The sequence below is a fragment of the Nelusetta ayraudi genome, unplaced genomic scaffold, assembly GCF_046127955.1.
Source record: "Nelusetta ayraudi isolate G7.1 ecotype Tasmania unplaced genomic scaffold, CSIRO-AGI_Nayr_v1 ptg000004l, whole genome shotgun sequence".
Lineage (NCBI taxonomy): Eukaryota > Metazoa > Chordata > Actinopteri > Tetraodontiformes > Monacanthidae > Nelusetta > Nelusetta ayraudi.
Genome location: NW_027466054.1, coordinates 9,043,607 through 9,064,026, shown reverse-complemented (window position 1 = coordinate 9,064,026; position 20,420 = coordinate 9,043,607). Strand labels below are relative to the sequence as shown.

At 43.6% G+C, this 20,420-nt stretch overlaps 2 protein-coding genes across 2 annotated transcripts; one reads left to right on the top strand and one right to left on the bottom strand.

The window, feature by feature from the left end:
- The first annotated feature begins 1,264 nt into the window (after positions 1 to 1,264).
- Positions 1,265 to 11,725, top strand: prmt9 (protein arginine methyltransferase 9). Its single transcript, XM_076033065.1, has 13 exons — positions 1,265 to 1,601; positions 2,014 to 2,213; positions 2,354 to 2,502; positions 2,632 to 2,868; positions 3,014 to 3,181; positions 3,334 to 3,436; positions 3,907 to 4,016; positions 4,117 to 4,309; positions 4,389 to 4,572; positions 6,689 to 7,370; positions 7,494 to 7,647; positions 10,609 to 10,731; positions 11,365 to 11,725. Exons 2-13 carry the CDS (start codon positions 2,016 to 2,018, stop codon positions 11,608 to 11,610), a joined length of 2,547 nt encoding a protein of 848 aa, XP_075889180.1. The 5' UTR covers positions 1,265 to 1,601; positions 2,014 to 2,015; the 3' UTR covers positions 11,611 to 11,725.
- A 691-nt stretch (positions 11,726 to 12,416) lies between these two features.
- On the bottom strand, positions 12,417 to 18,405 carry tmem184c (transmembrane protein 184C). Its single transcript, XM_076033064.1, has 10 exons — positions 17,798 to 18,405; positions 17,168 to 17,298; positions 17,034 to 17,070; positions 16,713 to 16,918; positions 15,641 to 15,715; positions 15,461 to 15,554; positions 15,260 to 15,372; positions 15,065 to 15,164; positions 14,796 to 14,967; positions 12,417 to 14,083 (listed from the first exon to the last, which is right to left on the bottom strand). Exons 1-10 carry the CDS (start codon positions 17,912 to 17,914, stop codon positions 13,773 to 13,775), a joined length of 1,356 nt encoding a protein of 451 aa, XP_075889179.1. The 5' UTR covers positions 17,915 to 18,405; the 3' UTR covers positions 12,417 to 13,772.
- Between the last annotated feature and the right edge of the window lie 2,015 nt (positions 18,406 to 20,420).

Genomic DNA, 20,420 nt, shown 5'->3' with positions numbered 1-20,420 from the left:
AGAACGAAACTATTACGGCTTTCCAAAAAAATCAATAAATGTGTCAACAGCGTGTACTGTGTTGTATCTTTACAAAAAATAAAAAATACTATGCTGAACAAGTTGTACATAAATCAGGAATTTTAGTCTGGTATATCTTTGCTGTCTGACTGGTAAATTATGTCTGGTAATTACAATCACCAAAGTAAATTGACAGAATACATTCTAGAAGGTTTAAAAACAAAACAAGTGTAAGTTTAACAATAGTTTTATTACCAAGTATGGTAATAGTGTAAATAATTAAGTTGAAAAATCAGTGATACATTTGTCATTTTTTTTCTGCTGTTAAATTGATTATTTAAACAAAACCATATTCTCGATTCAAACTTGAATTTTCATGACAATCATGATAAAAGCACTTGATGTTCACAGATCAAAAAACAAAATAAAAATTGGCTTAACTGTAATGTGCTTTTGGTGCTTTTAAAACATTTTTAAAACAACTTTTTTTGGGAAACTCTAATAGTGATGTCAACAAAGTAACGTTGTGGAATGTATGATATGACCTATTTCCTAACTAGACAATTGAAATATGCATAATAAAATTATAATCAGTAACAAGAATATCCATTTATGCAGTTGTAGAAATAAACAGCTTACCCAATTTCGAGCAACAAATCCATCCATCTATTTGCTGCGAGTGCTTATCCTGCTTTCAGGATTATGAGGGTTGATGCAGCAGAACAGAATTATTACAGAAGGTAAGAAAGAGAATGCTCAGAACAAAGGAAATTGTCACAGTACTGCATGAAAAAAGACCACTGGCTTTCTTAACCAAATATTTATTTCTCACCCCAAAAAACAAACATACTATCTTGAGAAACGGAAAACAATGTACATTTTCAATGGAATATAATAAATAAACAATTCTCGCAATTTGAAAGGCAGTTATAAGTTAAAGAACATTAACGCCACATGCAAGACCCCAAGCCACACGCAAATAATGTGACCTTGACTGGAAAAGAGCCTAGCTTCTGTCTCGTGAATTATCTTGATCTTTTGTGCTCTTCGCTCGCAGCTTACAACCATGTCCGTGACAGCAGCATATTTAATGCTAAAATATACACAATCTTCAGACTGTTACATTTACAGCAACGTTAATATACATTAATATTTTTAGGCACGCAAATACTTCGATTTTAAGTAATTTCGGACAATCACTACAGACAATCAAAGTTATTTGCGATCCAAAAGCGGAACCTTTTTTCCCGTCAAATGTTTCTGTCCGTTGAGTCAGGTGCGCGGACATGTTCGCTGTTCACCGCCAGACGTATGTTTCGTTTGTGTGCGACAGAAAAGGGGATGCAACTGAGACGTATACTTAAAAATTGATTTTGAAAAAAGAGTATGGACATTCTCTGACATGTTGCCGAATTTCCGCAGCGGCTGTCAGAGCAGCTTTTCTTATATGTGCCAACACCAGGCTGCTGTTGAAGGAAAAATCGCCCACAACTATGCTAACGAGTGTGGCGAACACTCACAATTGCAACGTATTTGGCATTTGCTTGATTATAAACACCAGTTTACTAATTCCGTATAATCGGTCATTTTAAAAGTATAAGGTAAGTCACCAACGCTTGTCTAAAATTCCTAAGAGAATAGTGCACGTACGATTCAGTTTGTGGACTTTTCCGCCAGTTTTTTTTTCTTCTACGTTTCCCCATGACATTTATTTGTTCAAATAAATCCAGTATTTGTTTGTAGTTTGCGGTTGCGAGATTTCTTCAAACAAGTAAATCGCTACTCTGGAAGTCGTCGTTTTCAAATCAATTGACAAAAACTATAACACGAGCTTGTTTTTTTATTTATTTTATTTTATTTGTCAAGCCAAAATTACTCTAAATGACCCTCTGTTGATATTGTCAATCTTAGGGAGACGATTATTCTCCTAAAGTTGCAGTTAGTTTTAAAACATCTGATCAGATTTCATTTCATCAACACATTTCCTTCAATCTTCTGTCATTTTTACCACAGGAATGCCCAACACGAGCGCTCGCCCCAAGCATGGCCGCAGGGCTCGGCGGCGGCCCAGAGAGGACCCGGCCAGGAACGAGCTGGTCTCCAGCTCCCTGGAAAGTGCCCAGCAGTGCCTGTTGAACCAAGACTATGGAACAGCATTCGTCCACTATCTTCTTGTTCTCAACCTTGCGCCGGTGTTTAAGGACCTGGCAAGGGTAACTGATGTTTAATCTACTGCCCTCTACAACAAATATTATGAACACTGCGCACACACTGCCATCCGTTTTCGTTCCTCTGGAACAAAAAAAAAAATCCTCAATTTTAGAACGAGATTTTTGTCACGTCTCTTTCCCAGGAGTCCTTCAGGTTCACTCTCTTCAAGTGGACGGAGGAGCTGGACTCGGTGGGCCGCATTCAGGACCTTTTTGAGTGTTACGAACAAGCGCTGGAGCTGTTCCCTGCCGATGAGGTCATCCTTAACAGCATGGGCGAACACCTGTTCAGGTTCTAACCTAACCCCCCCTCATCTGCAGTCGCACCATTTATAAACGTCTGGGGTTTATTATAACCCTGCAGTGTTTCATTTATTATCTGTAACATCTTTTTGGGTGCATACTTATTCAACATACGCAGGATGGGCTTTCGAGATGAAGCTGCAGGCCACTTTCATAAAGCCCTAAAGCTGAGACCAGACTATCCGGAAGCCAGGGAGAACTTCTATCGGGTTGCTAACTGGCTGGTAGAGCGCTGGCACTTCTTAATGCTCAACGACCGCGGGAGGAACAGGAAGTACCAGCAGGCCATCCAGAAGGCCGTCCGGAGCGGCTGCAGCACTGTACTTGACATAGGTACTGGCACAGGGATCCTTAGGTGAGATATTTTCTAGAGAATCCAGTAGTTGCAGAATTTATTTTCAAATTAAAAGAACAACAAAAAAAAACTTCATTCTTTTGGTTATACGTAGAGCAGACCCAGTGTTTGAGGTCCTTTTTGTAAATGTCTGGTTTATGTCTAGCATGTGTGCCAAGAAGGCAGGTGCTGCTGAGGTTTATGCCTGTGAGCTTTCCAAGACCATGTACGAGCTGGCCTGCGAGGTGGTGGCGGCCAACGGAATGGACGGCGACATCAAGATCCTCCACATGAAGTCTCTCGAGATGGAAGTACCAAAGGACATCCCAGACAGGTGAGGGAGATGCAAATCTATTTTAGGTGCAACTTCTGAAGCACAGAAACTGATTCCATGTGTGCAGCACTGAGACCCTTCTGTCCTTTCTAATACCTTTTGTGTGTGTGGTTTTTTTTGTGTGACTGGTTTGTTTGTTTTGTTTTCTAAAGAGTGTCCTTGGTGGTGACGGAGACGGTGGATGCGGGATTGTTTGGAGAGGGAATCATTGAGAGCCTCATTCATGCCTGGCACCACCTGCTGCTGCCTCCGCAGGTAGCTTCATTATTCCATCATTTAAGGAATCCGTCCTTTCTGCTCCAGCTGCAGGAGTGTAATAATATAATAATAATAATAATATAATAGTATAATATCATAGCACCACATCTACTGCTGGCCGCTGGGTTGAAAATCCCTCCTGCAGAAAGTTCACAGAACTTCACACAATCACGTGGAGTACTAAACAAGTGATTCTTGGTCTGTGTCACCTGTACAAAAGAAGTGGAATAACATCCAAAGATTGCGAGTGTCTTTGGGCGTCGGTAATGGCTGCGCTGCAGTCTGATATTAATATTTTGAAGGTTTGGATGATTATTTCAGCCTTATTGTATTTTGCAATATTTTGAGTTTCGTTAATTAGACTGCAATAAATTTCTGACTCTTCACATAAAATAATAATAACAATGACTTGACTCTTCAGTTGCTAATTGACACATTTCATTTCACTCCTGCTCATTGTCCGGCAGAGAGGTGAGAATGAGTTCCGGGAGCCGTCCCAGACTGGACGGGTCATCCCCGCTGGAGCCACCGTGTTTGCCATCGCCCTCGAGTGCCTGGAGATTCGCAGATGTCACAGGCATGACGCCGGTTCAAAATTCACATTTCCCGTTCAACACTGAGGCGGCTTCCAAGTGTCACTCTGACGGCTGATTGATCTGATTGGTTGTCGTGCCCAGGCTGTGCGTTTCGGAGGTGGGCGGCCTGTCCATGGCCGCAGCAGGAGAGCTGCGCAGCCCGGTGAGTTGCAGCTCCGAGCCGGACGACTCCATGGAGCCGTACACCACCGAGAGGCTCAGCAGGCTGCCGGGGGGGTACAGACCCCTGACTGACCCCTTCACTGCCCTCACCATCGATTTCAACGACGTGCAGGTGAGCCCACGTGGAAGAATCTGCAGGATCCCGTTCCTGTCTTTCCGTACGACGTCGGTTCTTCAACTTCCTCCTGCAGGAGCTGGAGGGTCTGAGCTCCAGGCCGGTGCAGAGGTTGCGACTGGCCGTCACCCAGCAGGGGGAGCTGGACGCTCTGGCTGTGTGGTTCCAGCTCCACCTGGACGAGGACAACAGTCTGTCCACAGGACCCCAGGAGGACACCTGCTGGGAGCAAGCCATCTACCCCGTCCACAGCGCCGAGGGTGAGACTCACAAGTTCTGTTGGCTGCTCTCAGTTCTGATTCTTTGTTTACCGCTGAGCTGCTTTTCAAATTGGGTTGTTTGGTATCTGTTCATTTCTATCCTTGTCTTGGCTTGTCCGCTCCAGTTCTGCAGTTCCTTGTTACCTCAGATGAGGGCAGTGCAAGCTGAAGAAAGAATTCACCCCACCTTGCATTTTTACCTGTGACTGAAGCAGTTCAACTGAAAACCTGCACTGAAACTTACAGCATCTTAAGTTTAGGTTGCATCATTTTTTGACTAACAACAGTGCAGACAAAAGTGACAAAAAAGTTAAATATTCACCCACAGCTTTTTTTCCCCCCTTTTTTTTTCCTTTCTGAATGAATGAATGAATGAGTGAATGAGTGAATGAGTGAATGAATGAATTATCTAGTCAAATGTCTGGGGTTTCCATCATTCTTGGACCCAGTAACTAAAGTACACAAAATTTATCTCTGCCAAACTGGAAACTCATCCCATCTCATTTGCCCAGGAAATCAGCAATTTCCAACTTAATTAGTTTGAGTTTAATTGAATTTTGGCAGCAGTCATTTTTAAACGAATAATTTCTTCGAATTCTCTTCAGTTTTTTTCAATGAACAGCATAATTATGTAAAAAAAAAAACAAACAACAACAACTCTGATTTTTACTAAAGCTAGCAGGACGTTGTATATATTTGTCACTTTTGATGGTTGCACAGTAGCACCTCAGTACGTCCGTTACAGAAATGTTTGGAAACAACATCTTTTTGCCTCTTTTTAAGTGTTGCCTGTGCCCCCCCACCCCCACCCCCACCACCACCACCCTTATGATGGAGCAGGCTCCGGTGAGACAAACAGCCCCTGACAGGGACTGACATGTTCCAGTTGGCGTTGCAGCGCCGCGTCTCGCCGACAGCCGTCAGCGCCGCGTCACAGCCCCCCTAATTGGAGGAGGCGGCGGCAGCGACAGGGGAGCCGCCGCCTCCGCCGGTGATCAGCCACATCCGCTTCCCCGGCCACCGTGACGCCGAGCGCCGCCATCGCCTGTGACACTCTTTAGCGTTCATGAAATTCTTATAAGCAATAAATATGCGATTTCGCCCCCCCCACCCCCACCCCGCTACGCCTGTGATGAGCAGAGCGCTGACACGGAGACATGAACAGATGTTATTCCTGCAGGAATCCTCCTCTCAGCCACCCCCTCCGACCCCCCCAACACACACACACACACACACACACACACACACACACACACACACACACACACACACCCTCCCCTCCCTCTGTGCAGCCTGGTCCCCTGAATCTCATTTCTCCGCTCAGCTCTCTCCTTTTCCTCTTCTACCTCTTTGTTTTCCTAAAGTTCTGACTTATTGTTAAATATAAGAGTTAATATTGTCTATTATTTTGCCGCCAATTTGCAAAAAAAATAACTTTTAATACAAAAGTAAAAGAAAATTATAATAATGATAATAAAATAAAAAAAAATTTTAATTGACTTAAGCTTAGCATTTATTTTTTGGGGCTGATGTTTATTCATGCGGACTGATGCTACATCAGTTTTTTACTTTATAAAATATATAATATACAGTATATGTAGAATATATAGAAATTTAGAATTCAAAACAGTGTCTTCCTATGGCACACCATCAACCAAAACATTTCTCAAATTAAACTCTTTAGCATAATAATGACAATATAGTCACTTAATATTTAAACTCACTCAGTGTGGAACTCGGGCCTAAGATGCACACAAAGCTGATATGCTGGGAGGAATTGAGGGATCAAAATAGGTTCACATTATTTTTAAAACACACTCACTCCACAATGGAATGTTTTTTTTTTTTTTTAGACCAATTAAGTAAAGTTGGAACATTTTTCACAGCACCTATGACATTATCTCGCGGTACACTAGTGTGCCACCGCACGTTGGTTGAAAATTACTGATAAAGAATATATGTAGAATTTATAGAAACTTGGGGAATATTACCTGACTCATTTTCGGTACCGAAGAGCTTTTTATTTCTCTAGGTAACTTATTTTTTTCTTTTTCATATCTGTGCTAAAGCGACCAAGCTCTAAACTCTGGTTTCTTGCTCTTGTTTTCTCTCTCAGGCTTTCTCCTGAAACCCGGGGACGAGCTGGTGGTGGAGGTCTCCTGCCGAGACGCCTACCTGAGGCTCTGCAGCGTGGCGGTGCTGAGAGACGGGCGGGAAATCCGCCTCGACAAGCGCAGCGACCCGCGCGAAACTGCGAACCCGGAGGCCGAGCTGTGCACGGCGCTGTCGGGCCTTCAGACCGACCAGAGCCGTCAGGCCAAAGGCTTCAGCATGCTGGAGTGCTCAGAAATCGCCCTCCTGAACAATCTGGACTACCACAGGTGTTTTAGCAGCGCTCTAGACAAACTCATCTGCCAGCTGAAGCTGAAACTTCCCAACCAGGAGGGCAGCAACAGCAGCAGTGGGTCGGGGTCGGGCTCAGGTCCGGACGAGCTCCACTACGTCCTGGACGTGTCCGAGGGCTTCTCCCTGCTTTCCCTCATCGCCGCCCGGCTGGGTCAGGTTAAGGCGTACAGCTCGGTGGAGAAGAGCAAGCACCAGGAAGTCCTGAAGAGGCTGGCTCGCTCCAACCGCGTTCCCGAGCGGCGCCTGGAGTTCTGGCTCAACCACGTGGAGGACGAGCAGGGGGTGCTGCAGCGGCCGTCCAACGAGAAGCTGTGGAGCGCCATCATCCTGGACTGCGTGGAGACCTGCGGCCTCATCAGACAGAAGCTGATGGAGAAAGCTTCCCTGGCCAGGTGAGGCCACATGCTCGGTTACGTCAGCTAATTGTATCGTCGACTTACACTGCCAGTCTAATGGTTAGTTGCAGCCCTACTCTGGAACTGACGGTGTGTCTGTCTGTCTGTGGCGTTCACAAGGTGTCTCCTGGAGGAGGGGGGGCAGATCTTCCCCCAGAAGATCGTGGTGAGCGGGATGCTGGTGGAGTCGGACACGCTGCTGCTGGAGAGCGCTGTTCAGGGTCAGGAGCCCACGCTGGGCTTCAACATTGCTCCCTTCATCAACCAGTTCACAGTAAGATGAGCTTATTGTATTACTTTGACTGCTATCTGGGAGATTTCTCTGCTACGTGCCATAAGCAGCAGCAGCAGTTTTCTTGTGTTTGTTTTATAGTTTTTAGGTCAAACTGTTGAACTGCGATGTTCCCTGCTGAGTATTACCATCTTATTCATAATATGTGAGCTGCTTAACTCAACCCCAAAAAGTATTTTATCTTAGTCAGCCAGAAACCTTGTCAGTGAAGAGCCCTGTAGTGTGCATATGTTTCAAAGCTTCACTTTATTATTTTGCTGAAAAGAAAAAATTTATCCAAGCTGTTAGTCGAGGCATCAGAGGTTCAGGGCAGTGAGCAAATAGTGGCTCCTTTCAGTGGTCAGTGCAAAAATGATATGATGTTTGTCTGTTGCCCTGCGATGAACTGGCGACTTGTCCAGGGTGTCCCCTGCCTTCGCCCTAAGACAGCTGGGATAGGCTCCAGCAGACCCCCGTGACCCTGAATAGGAATAAGCAAGTATAGCAGATGAATGAATGTTTGTTTGTCTGTTTTTTTGTTAGGATGTGATTTGAGAAAAAATACCATTTAATGGCCAATCCACCAGGGGGCAATAAAGTTTACATTTACATTTGATTTTTTTGGCTCATATGTGCAGGATCAAGAACAATTAGAACAAGGCATATTTAAAGTTTCCAAACCATCCACAATTTCAGATCTTCTCACCACTGACTTTGGTGGAGCAACATCAAATGATTATTTATATATATTAAAAAACTAGGGATGCAATTATACCACTTTGTTACAGAACGAGTAGAGTACGAGTACTTGCATTTCACTAATAACGGATACCCATACTTGTATTTGATAAGGCCATTACACATTATAGAATTAACATTATACATTATACATTAACACATGTTCTGCCATTTGAACAACATGTCACGAGTTTCACTGCAGTACAAACACAAATTTAACAAAATTGTCAAATGCGTCCAGATACAACTGGTATTGGTACAAACCCAGTATCGGTACCGATACATAACACTGCTATCGGTGCATCCCTTTAAACAAACAAAACAAAACACACTTTTACTTCACACCAATGAAGAGGACACAGACAAAGCCGTGAGTAGTAGTAGTGAGGTACCGGCGACCTTTGTGACATCACAAAGGGCCTGTGTGTTTCAGCGGGCCTCCTCTGCACGGCGAGGTCCAGGCCGACGCCTGCCGCTCTTCTTTGTTCTGCTAGCGAGGCAGCGGTCAATCTCCTCCTGCTGCTGATGCAACACTTCTCGCTCAGAGCGACGGCTTTTCCAGCCTTGCATCACGCAGTCGGCCAATTAGGTGCATTGTCTCGCTCGTGGCTTCCGTTAAATATGACCGACGCGCAGCACAACACTATAAAAGTACAAAAAGTTCTCCTCGCAAACTCTGGCGGAGTGGTGTTTCGCCAGCGCAAGTCCACAATTTATTTTTTCTTTCTGTTCTTTCTTTTTTTTTTTTTTTTGCGCTCTGCTCCTCTTTGATCCGCAGAGCTGCATTACAAACCCCCAGCACATCCCTGTGAATTCTCTCCTTAATAAGGCACAGAAACAATCTCTCCCCCCAAACCCCCCCCCCCCCCATCCCCTCATCCCCCCACCTTCTCTCTCCGTGCGGTGGTGTTGGCGCTCTGATTCCACAGGACCCCTCCCCAAACCTCCCCACAGGGGACGGCGGCTTGTTTAAACAGATGTTGTCTTTGAAGGCCTCGGCGGAGGGCACTTCCTCGCAGCGACTGTCGCACGAGGCGACGCGATTTGGCCCCGCCACGAATCCGTCAGCGCGTGCCGCGGCGTCGAGCACATCAAACGGCAGATTCGCAGGTCGGCGCAAAGTGTGACAGGGCGGAGAAAGACGCTCGTCTTTTGTGTGTTGTGCCGCGAAGGAAACGGTGACACTCTGCGCCGCCACTTTTGTTTTTTTTTCCCCCCGACTCAACTTTTCACGTCTGCTGCCCCACACTCAAGAGTTTCTAGAGCAGGCGTGGGTAAACTATGGCCCGTTAAGCTTTTTAATCCGGCTCACCAAACTTGAAGAAATTATATTAATAGTAAGTAAGTAATGAAATCGCTGTATTTCATCCATTTTTTTCCAGCGTTTCAAGAGTCATTTCAGCAAAGAGCAAAATACTGTGGAGCTTCACAGACACAGATTTTGTTGTAACTTTGCTTTTGTTAATTTTTAATTAACATTATAATGTGTTTTCTACATTTCCCATGATATATTTTTTTCTCCTATGAAGTGGGTCACCAAAACAACTCCATCCATCTGCTCCTGCTCCGCCCCCCCCTCCGCCCCGTCACGTTTTGGAACCTATTGTGGCCCAACCAGTCAAGAAATTTGCCCTGCCCTGTTCTAGCGGTTAATCACAGCAGTGATCCAAAGGAAAAAAAACAAAACACCAAATTGGGTTCAATAATGTGAGCAATTTACTTTAACAGTCTTACATTTTTTCCGGTCTCTTTTAGCCTGCCGGTGAATCAGCCAGAAAAAAAAGAAACAAAATAAAAGTCCTTTTCTTGTTCGCGCCATGTCCCAGAAAGTGTGTGTGCCCAAACACACAAATCACAGCGATGTCACAAATGTCTCTGTCAGATCAGTGACAACTCCCCCCTCCGCCAGGTGTTTGCTCCACCCTGTGAGACCACCGCCGCCTTGTTTTTGTCTCGTTCCAAAATGTTGAGAGTCGAAGAAGCTTCAAACGGAAAAGAAACTCCTGTGTTTTTTTGTTGTTGTGTGTTTGCTAGCTACTTTAATTTTCTCGTAATGCCTGTATCCGACTTCTAAAGGTTTTTGATCCCAGACAGATGTTTCTTTTCCCACTCTGGCCCGTTGAGGTTTTCTTGGTATTTACTCGTAAGGTTTTAAAAAAGAAGAAAAAAAAAAGCCACTTAATATCTAATTCTGCTATAAAAGCTGACGCTGTGTTTACCCCGCAGGTGCCGGTGCACGTGTTTTTAGACTTTTCCACACTGGAGTGCAAGCATCTGAGTGAGAGTGTCGAGCTCTTTGTTCTGGACCTGATGGATGCCACTGCAAACTACACCAACAGAGAAGTGAAGGTGCGATTCACACAGTGAGGACATGCAACTTGATAGAAATTGGTTTCAATGAAAGGACCACATTTAATGACCGGAGATGAGATAAAACACATGGTCAAAAGAATGTTCTGAATTGCAAACACTAAGAATAAAACACTATGGTGTTTATGTTTAGTCTGTTTATTATTTATTAGATTTGCATAGACTGCCAGCCCACTCCTATTACTGTTTAACGCCTATGTGCGGTATCTCTGCGTGGAGTTTGAACTTGTTTGAACAAGTTAAAACTTGCAACTAGGTACAGACTAAAGCATTACAAACATGACCTGATAATACACGTTTCCCAGAGCCAAAAACATGATGCAATAAACATTGTAAAATGAGTCCTACCTACTAAAAAAAAGGCCCGCCTATAAGCAGAAAAAGTCAAGCGGAATAGTGAGGCCGCCGTAAGTGCAACACCTACTGGCCTGGAGGTACACATACACTGTTGAAGCTCCCTTTTAAAGGATTTATTTAAATGAAACCAACATTTTCATTAAAAGCTGCCACGTTATAAATTTTCAGTGAACTGTTCTTGCAAGTGGCACACTGAAAAACATTAGAAGTTGATATATGACCACAAAAAACAGAAGACTGATCTCTCTCCTCCAGGTCCAGGCCACACATGCAGGGAGAATCACGGCGATCCCGTTCTGGTACCACATCCACCTGGACCCGGAAAACAGCGTCAGCACCCTGAGCCACAACTCTCACTGGAAGCAGGCGGCGGCGGTGCTGCAGCAGCCCCTGGAGGTGAGAGCTGGAGACTGGGTCCGCCTGGACGTGAAGATCCACAAGAGCACCATCTCCATCGCTGCCCACCCGGAGGAGGACTCCCCCAGGCCTGCACAGCAGTGACCACTGAACACTGTAGTTCTGAATACAGGCGCTTTGTCGCCGTGTTAAGAATTTCAGCTGAAACTGCTGGAGAAAAGTCGAGAGGTTTATTTGTAAAAAAAAAAAAAAAAAACAACTCTCAGAAGCTTCATAGAAAACCAGTGTTGTTCGTCACAAACCGACATAGATTGTACCGCACCTGGACATAAACAAAGTATTCTACAATATTCCAGATTGTCTTGAAACAGAGTGAAACTATGTTCCCAACACTTTGAAGTCAATAGCATTGATGCACACACCCGGCTACATTTAACGTCTGTTTGCTTCAGAGGCGAACACAGCCAATCGTCTGCCTCCATCTCACCCTCTTCTCATATACAAACCTCCTTCACAAATCTGCTCTTTGCTCCTCTGGACGTCCTGCCTGCCAGTTACAACCTCCAACCTCAGCATCCTTCTATACTCACCGTCCCACCCCTGTGCATCTCAGTCTGACCTCTCTGGCTCGATCTTCGCTTTAGAAAGGCCACTGAAGCCCCAGTATTGTTAGGAGAGACTGCCAAACCCAGAATGACTTTTATACCTGATTCTTTTAGATTCTTCCTTTAAATGCTGTGTCACTATTTTCATGTATACACTTTGGTTTGTGAAATAAATATTTTTTTTTTTTCCCATATCGATTTCTTTTCAATTGGATTTGTTGGCCTTTAATGTAATGTAAGGAGCAGTGTTCTTCTGGAAAGACTGGGTTGTAATTTTACATACATAACATTTTAATTGTTCACTCTTGATATTTTCTTCACAGTTGTGCCAGACAACAAGGAAAATCTTATCACTTCAGTTTATTGCAGTCAGTGATTAAATGCTGGACGTTTCTATCAAGTGAAAGAATCAGTTTTATTTCTTAAAAAAATAAAATCCTGTAAGGCTATGTGATGTTCCTCACATTCACAAGATGACGACTGATACCTCTTACTCTTTCTGACAAACCGCACAGGACATTTTCCACGTCAGTATCCCCGTTTGAAGGTCAATGATAAGAAACATGGAACAAGTGCGGAGAGAATTAAATGGCTTTGGTGCGCTAGGTGCAAAATTCATTCCAGCGTTAAGGCTAAAGAGACTATGGAGAACATGAACTTACCTATCACATAATACTAGAGCGTGGAAGCCAGTCCAGGGCACAAAGCATCTGAGAAGCCTACAGAATTAATGTGCTGATTGTAAAGTCTTCAAGTAATTATGTACATAGTTTTAGTTTTAATACTCAGACTATATACTAAAAGCACTAAGAAGCAGATTTAAGAAGAACTGAGTCAGTAATGTTGACATCTTGCAGGAGGTTTGGCTTAAAACTTCTACTAATGCCACTTTGAACACCATCAGTGTCGTAGGTCCGTCGTCATGGCAATCAAATGTGCTTTTAGTGTTGTACATCTTCAACTCATCCTTCGCCCTCTGAGATACTAAACAAAAAAACTGATAAACGTTTGAACATTTGTACATTTTTCCGCAGAAAATCATAAAAAACAAACAAAGAAAAGGTTTGGTAATGGCAGAGGTGCACCAACTGCTCCCGCAGCACGGCATCAAGAGTGGTTTTCATACTGGAAAACGGGACGGCACAAGTTGAGTGAACGGAACTGCTAAACACTTAAAGATCCCATATTGTGCAGAATTCAGTGCTTTGAGGAGGTGAACGCTGAAACACATCGAGGTCACCACCTGTTTGTCCTGTCACGATGTGGATGCAACATGCTAACACCATGTGTTGCAGTTGGGGGTTTACTAGAAGTACGTAGAGTTTCTAGATAATAAATGCATCTGTCCTGCTTTGCCAGAGTCCAGGATGGAAAATAAAGATCTGAATGCGGCTACAGTATGGGATCTCTAAAACCTTTAAAGATATAACCCAGTTAAAACAACGTACTGAGCCTTGCCACTCAACAATAGAAACTGACCCTTTACTCAACATTCTTGAAGCTGCCACCAAGCGCAGAGGTCCATCTGGTTAGGGCTCAGAGTTGACGTGTCCTTTGAAACGACAGCATCGTCTTTTTTTTCATTTTGTTTTTTTTACATAGAGTGCGTACAGCAATGTCTGAAGTAACCGAGCAAAGTTGCTGTTGGGTCCTGCCCAAATGTGCCTGCAGAGTCTGTTAGTATTCAGCCTTCATGATATGCTAGGTGATGACGATGAGATCCCCTTCCGTCGGTCCTTTGGATTGGTCGGCCCTCGCCTCCTCCAGGCTTTCTTCTGTTTGAGCGTCGTAGCCGTCGTCCCAGGGGGCGGAGCTTAGCTCGGCCGGGGCTGACAGCGAGTGCGGTGCAAAGGTTCTGCCTAGGCCCTCGTACTGGCCTCTGGGTGACGGCGGGTTGGAGGCCGTGTCTGCGATGGCCTCCTGGGAGCTGGACGACAGCAGGCCAGATCGCTCGCCATCGTTTCCCGCCTCGCCAAAGTAGGGCTTCCGAGACCGGCCCATAACTGTTCTCCCTGTCAGTCGTTCAGGATTAAAAAAAATATATCATTAAAAACCTGGTGAAGAAGCTCACAACATTGTTTTGAAAGGGCAAACACAACTGAGCAGATGTACTTCTGTCCATCTGTGCAAAAAATAAACTGATTTGTTGTGAGTAGTTTAGCCAAATCACAGCTTCCATGGACAACACTTGACCACCAGGGCAGGATATTATGTGCTGCAGTGATTAGCCAAGTCTTGCTAAAGCCAGCTGGTTGTAAAAGTAAAGCATGCCCATTATAAAAAAGCTTTCACTTCCATCGAGTGTTGATAAAACTGCTGCTTTAACAGCAACCACGCTGGTATGATCAGCAGAAGCTGTCGTTTGCAACTCTTAGTGGGGTTTTTCAAAGCTGGCAGTGACTTCTTGGATTCATCACAACTTAACTGTTCCTCTACCTCGATCTGAAAAGGAAGCTGATGCAGTCTAGAAAATGACAAATGACTGGAAACGCCCTCTACTGCCCAGGGAAATAATCAAGATTTCAGAGCAGACATCTGAGCAATCCTGTCGCTGTGCAAAGTTATAATACATCTTCACTACATACACTACCAGTCCAAAGTCTGGACACACCCAATGCATTTAATGTCTTTTCTTTTGCTCTCAAAGCTATTGACATCGCAGTTTCTCAATGAATGCATCAAAACTATTACTAACAGTTATGTCAGCAACCAGGAGGCACCTACCGACGTTGCGGACTTGTTCGGAAATGTCCGCTCTGACGTCGGAGATGTCCCACATGGCCATGAAAGAGTCGAAGCAGGACACCTCCTCAGCCTCCTGGATGTACGGCTTGTACGTGAAGCTGAAGTGATGGGCGATGGCTGCCAGGAACATCTCCACGCAGATGATAAAATCCTGAAGAGGACGTTGGAGCACAGGCGGTTTTACACATGCAAAAATGTGGCCACTCGAACCAAGAGGAAGGTCCTGAATGGACACAGCGCAGGCTGACCTGTAGTCCTGTAGCAACAGCCTCCACGCTCGCCCATTCCCAGGTGCGGCTTTCAGAAATAACGCCCACTTTCACCAGCAGAGCAATAACTACTGCTTGCCTGGAGAGGAAACGAGTGGTGTGTTTGAGTCACATCAGGCAAAGCAATAGAGTCCAACTCTCTAAAAATAAAACAACAACAAAATGAATGATTACCAGAAAGAGACAAACACCACCATTTTGACACACAGGAATTTGCCCACTGGTTTGATTGGACCCAGTTCCTCTCTCAGAGTTCGGTAGAACAGCACCAGGCAGTACATGGCAAACTGGATCAAGTGCAGACAGAGAGGAAGTCCAACGTTGACGTTCATCGTTTTACAATCACATTGAAGCAGAAAAAGGGCCCCTTATTACCAGCTGTGACATATTGTTGAAGATGACCAGATACGTCCACGCATTTGCTGAACTGAAATTGCCTTCATCGTACACTCCACACAGCTGACAGATCCTGAGAGGAAGAGGAAGAAAGCCTGTGACTGGTGTTTGCAAGCTGACAGAGGAAAACTGGCTGTTTGGAGAGCAGAGCTCACATACAGGGCGATCACTGTTGTTACAGGTCTCACAACTGTGTACTGCAACACTCCCAGTTTGCATCTCCAAAGCAAAACCCTAGAGAGAAAAATCAAGATTCAAATCAGAGTTTCTAGAGTCCAAGAAAAGACCGGGACAAGGATTTTCACAGCGATAATGCACAGCTTGATTAGGCTCCTGGTGGCTTGAAGAGCTTCACAACTAATGGGTGATAAAACACACATTTCAGCAACAAGTTGTGACAGTCAAACACTAGAGGTGTTTCTCTTGTAACTAGATTGTTTCACCGACTCCATAAGTCACGCTAATTTGGTCTTTGGACTGGAAGTAGCATCGGAGATATTTTGAAAAATAATTTTGGGAGTAAATCTTAAACCTAAAATCATGGCAAAGTGGTAAAATAAGTAAAGATCACACTTGGAGCCACCACCCTACAAACTAATGAATCCGAATCCACTCCACATTTAAATGAAAATAGGTTAACTTTGTTTTCAACAATGTGGTTTATCTTATGATTACCTTTCAGTTGTTTTACATCAGTTGCACCACATGACACTCACATGGACAAGTCTCCATATTTGCCAGTTACAAACCTTTTTTTACAGTGCCATAAGGGTCACATGAGTAATTCTGGATGATTCATGATCATGTCTTACTTATGACCATACTGCTTTAAATGTTGCTGTTGTTTACCACCAAAATATCAAAAGTACATAATTATAAAATATTAAGCATGTATAAACAATAGTCAAATAACAGTCAATTCAACATGATGAAATACGCAATGAGAAAGAGCCTATATAACAACACTAAATCTGTACGTCTGCCATCATGCCACTTAAAGCAATTTAGTTACTGAAGAAAAACTTACAATTTCCTATAATGCGAGGTATTAAAAATAACAGCCTTTTCCCAAAACAGCACTAACTGCATTCCAAATAAAGGGAAAACTGTAGTTACAGGAAATATGGGAATATTTGATATAATAATACTAAAGGCGAACAGAGACAAACGGCTAAAAAGCCTTGAACCAAAAGGTTATCACTCCTGTCAGTTCACCCTAGGAGAAACTCACTCTCCCATCGGCCATGGGGGGCAGCAGCAGAGAGGCGGCAGGTGTTTCTGCTGCTCCTGGACCTCCAGCATCATCACCAGGCTGGGATACTGGTTGCCCAGGAAGTTGAGCAAGAAGGTCATGAAGTTGTAGATGACGTAGGCCTCGTAACACTCTCTGCACGTGTCCACGTAAATGGCAATGCTGGGGTATTTCAAGGCAATCCACTGCGAGTTGGAAAAGACAATACAGGGAAAAGTGAGGCGTGATCGCTTTTAATGACAACGTTTTAATGTCAGCAGCAAAGGTAGGACGTTTCTGACTGAAGAACACACTACTCACACTGTCCAGGCTGTAAATTGGGACCATCCATAGTATCCTGATTTTAAAAAAGCACAATAAAAGCACAGTGTAAAGGTGGCTTTGCACATACAGCATGTAAACAAAACAAAAACCATAATTGTTCATATTTGTACCTGATGATGGGTTTCTGTAGCTCCGGCTGAGTGTAGTGAACCAGATGCTGAAGGATGCCCCATAGGGATATGGGTATAGTCATGAAAACAAATATCCCAGCGATGAACCAGGCTTTCTTCGGAGTGCTAATCTGCCAACACATGTCGAGGAACCATGAATACAGTGAACATTACAACTCAGAGGCATTCCAGTCTACCTAGATTAAAGATGTACATAGAACTATTTGACACCAGCTCCTTTGGATGAAAACAAATCTATATGTATTGGTACGCTTAAAGGTTTTAAGAATAAGATTTTTTAATTATTAATGCAAACAACGAAGGGTGTGTGTGTGTGTGTGTGTGTGTGTGTGTGTGTGTGTGTGTGTGTGTGTGTAGGGTAAACATTTCTAATATACTTGCACTTTAATAATAATAATTTAAAAAAAAAAAAGGTGCAGTACAGTACGACTTTTCTCTACGAAATGTAAGTTAAAACATACAACTGTAACTGAGATAACATTAATATTTAATATTGCATCCAAGCACAATAACTGGGTAGTTTTGATTCAGTATTGTGTCGAGGTAACAGGGCCGCAGAAGCCGAGAGGACTCTTGAATCAGTTAGCTGAATCAGTTGTGTGATCTTACCCCCGACCTCTGGAGTTCCAAGACGCAGAAGGGCAGGACGACTAAGAGCAACAAAATATAGAGCACAACGACCAGAGGCCGAATCCATCGTCTCCAGTTCCCGCAGGAACAAGGCATGTTGACGGCAGGAGGCCCTCGGAGACTGGACGCAGGTTCACTCACAAATCCTCAAACGGACCTACGCTCGGCACACTTCACGCTAGCTGAGCATTGTTAAGACTTCTAACCGCTCGCAGCGACCCACCGGTGTTGTTTGTCAGTGAAAATAGGCGTTGTCTCCTTCGCTAACGCCGCGTTTCATTGCTGAGCGCAGAAGTCCTGGATAATGACCAGCTCATGTGACTGTTTTTTTTTGTTTTTTTTTACCGAGCTAGGCTGCTAATGTTAGCTTTGCGGCTTCTACACAATGTAAACAAATCAAGCGGATGACACCGCCTTCACCCCGAAAACGTATTTGAAAAGCTTAGAGCAGAAGAGATCTTACGACAGATATGTCAGTCGTATCATGCTGAAAAAGAAGACTTTATTGTTGTTAAGAGGGACAAACGGATAGAAAAAAACTTTCCGAAGTAGTGTCCTAGTTGCAGTGGGTCATTACTTCCTGTTGATGATGACTTCTCACGTGGTCCCGCCTATAATGTACAATATGATTGGCCGGTGCCGAATTAGTCAGCCTATCGAGAAGTAGAATACATATGCTGTAAGTTAGAGCCCGTTGGCTGACTTGAATTGTCTTTCTAGTCTGTACTTTGGCCAGCAGGTGGCAATGTGAATTAACAATTGACAAAGAAAACTGATAACTGTAGTGGGGAAACTGCTGCTTCTTTTATTCAGGAAAGAAGCATTGTTTTTGTTTCAGCAGTCTAGTTTGAGAAGAGGCAACATAATTCGGAAGGGCTCTGCTCTTCATTGTAGATTTTATTCAATGCAATTAAAACTCTCAGAAAGAACTACACTTGATCATTACAATGAAATGTTTCCTTCTAGTCAGTCTTAATCAAAATGTAATCAATATTTAAAATATAAACTGCATGCATGTGAAATATGCTGTTATTTTTTAAACAAACTTAAAGTTTTGTTCATATATTTTAATAATCAACAATATGTTTTCATAAATAATTTTCAATAGAAGTGAGCTCTGTTTCATACTCTCAATCATACAAGAGACCCGCCTTTGTTTTCAAGGTTCATGCTATATTTATTGTTAACTCTTATCTCTTCAGTGGCAACGTGATTAAAGATACCCGGCACACTTCTGTTATACCTTCTGCTCTTGCCTGCAAGTGCCTGTGTCTGAGTGCCTGTGTCTCCCTGTAAAATGAGTGGAGGCAGAACTTTCCTCTCTGTCTCCACTGCCCCACAGTCACAGAAACCACTAGTTGTAGCGGGACAGATTGTTCATGAATTTTGAATTGATCCTTTTGGCTTTTATGAATTAAAAATAGTCTTTGCCACAAGTTGCGAGAGCGGCTGCCACGGCGGATAGCTCGCAGGGATCGCCATGCAAAGCGGCATGGAGGGTACAGCAGCGCGAGGGCAGGGTAGATAAACATGTGCTGTGTTTGATCAGGCCCCATACATAACTTAGCATAACGGATGTGGCGTCCATTATGTCTCACCGAATTAAAGCCTTAACATTGCTGCAGGAGTAAGTTGCGCAGTTCAGCAGATAAGCAGAATGGAAGGGTCTGAGCAACAATGATAATCAATGCGCGACAAAAGGAGGAGACGCGCTGTCTGAATCCTGAGATGTAATGCATCAGCCAGAGTGCACCTCCTTTGTCGGAGAAAAACACAACTCTGCAACTGTTCAACTATTACTTATTTATCTCAATATGTCTGCTGTAGGCCTTTGTGTCAGGAAATTTTCAGGCACACTCGGGGTGTTGAATCTGTTTCAGTCGGAACAACAACACGAGTCACGAATCAAACAATTACAAGATCTAACAAGATAGTCATCTCTATCTTTTGTTGTTTTGCCATTTAATATACTTTTACAGATACATCTGGTGTCAAAAGCAGGACAGGTGATCTGTTCCCCATGAACTTATATAATTTTTCGCCAATAGCAACATATATGTCATCTATTTCACATTTACACTCAACAAAGCACCAAGTCTCGGCCTGAAAATAGCTCCCAAACTGAAAGAGATTTAAAGACTATTTTAAAGATTACGGCAAAACACAAACTACACTGATTCCCAAATGTTTGCCCAATACAGACTCTTACATCGTCACAAATTGGGTAATGGCCTCTAATTAAGTCTAATTATTATTATTATTATTATCATTTTTTTTTTTTTTTTTAACTATCCTTACATTGTTATAACCATACCACTAAATCATATTGTCTGACGTTTGAGTAGCATTCTGTTGTTAAATGTTATATCATGTATTGATTTTTGAGTGAGAGTTACTGAGCTGTGCTGCTTCTAATCTGGTGATGTCACAGAGCATCTTATTAGTAATATTGATTCCATTAAGATCCTTGCTTTGGGCACCTTCCTGTGTATCCCAGTGGTCAGCAGCTACTAAGGGCAAATAATTCTGTATAAGGAGCTTGCTTAATTGAACGTTTGAGTCGGCAATGACAACAAATGTTCCCACCAAAAAAGGACTGAAC

Excerpts from the sequence above, each read along its gene's own strand:
- prmt9 (XM_076033065.1), top strand. The coding sequence starts at position 2,016 with ATGCCCAACACGAGCGCTCGCCCCAAGCATGGCCGCAGGGCTCGGCGG. Across the intron at positions 2,869-3,013 it reads ACTGGCACAGGGATCCTTAG|CATGTGTGCCAAGAAGGCAG; the intron begins GTGAGATATTTT and ends GTTTATGTCTAG. Across the intron at positions 4,310-4,388 it reads TCGATTTCAACGACGTGCAG|GAGCTGGAGGGTCTGAGCTC; the intron begins GTGAGCCCACGT and ends TTCCTCCTGCAG.
- tmem184c (XM_076033064.1), bottom strand. The coding sequence starts at position 17,914 with ATGCCTTGTTCCTGCGGGAACTGGAGACGATGGATTCGGCCTCTGGTC. Across the intron at positions 17,071-17,167 it reads CTACAGAAACCCATCATCAG|GATACTATGGATGGTCCCAA; the intron begins GTACAAATATGA and ends TTTTAAAATCAG. Across the intron at positions 16,919-17,033 it reads CAATTTACAGCCTGGACAGT|TGGATTGCCTTGAAATACCC; the intron begins GTGAGTAGTGTG and ends TCCAACTCGCAG.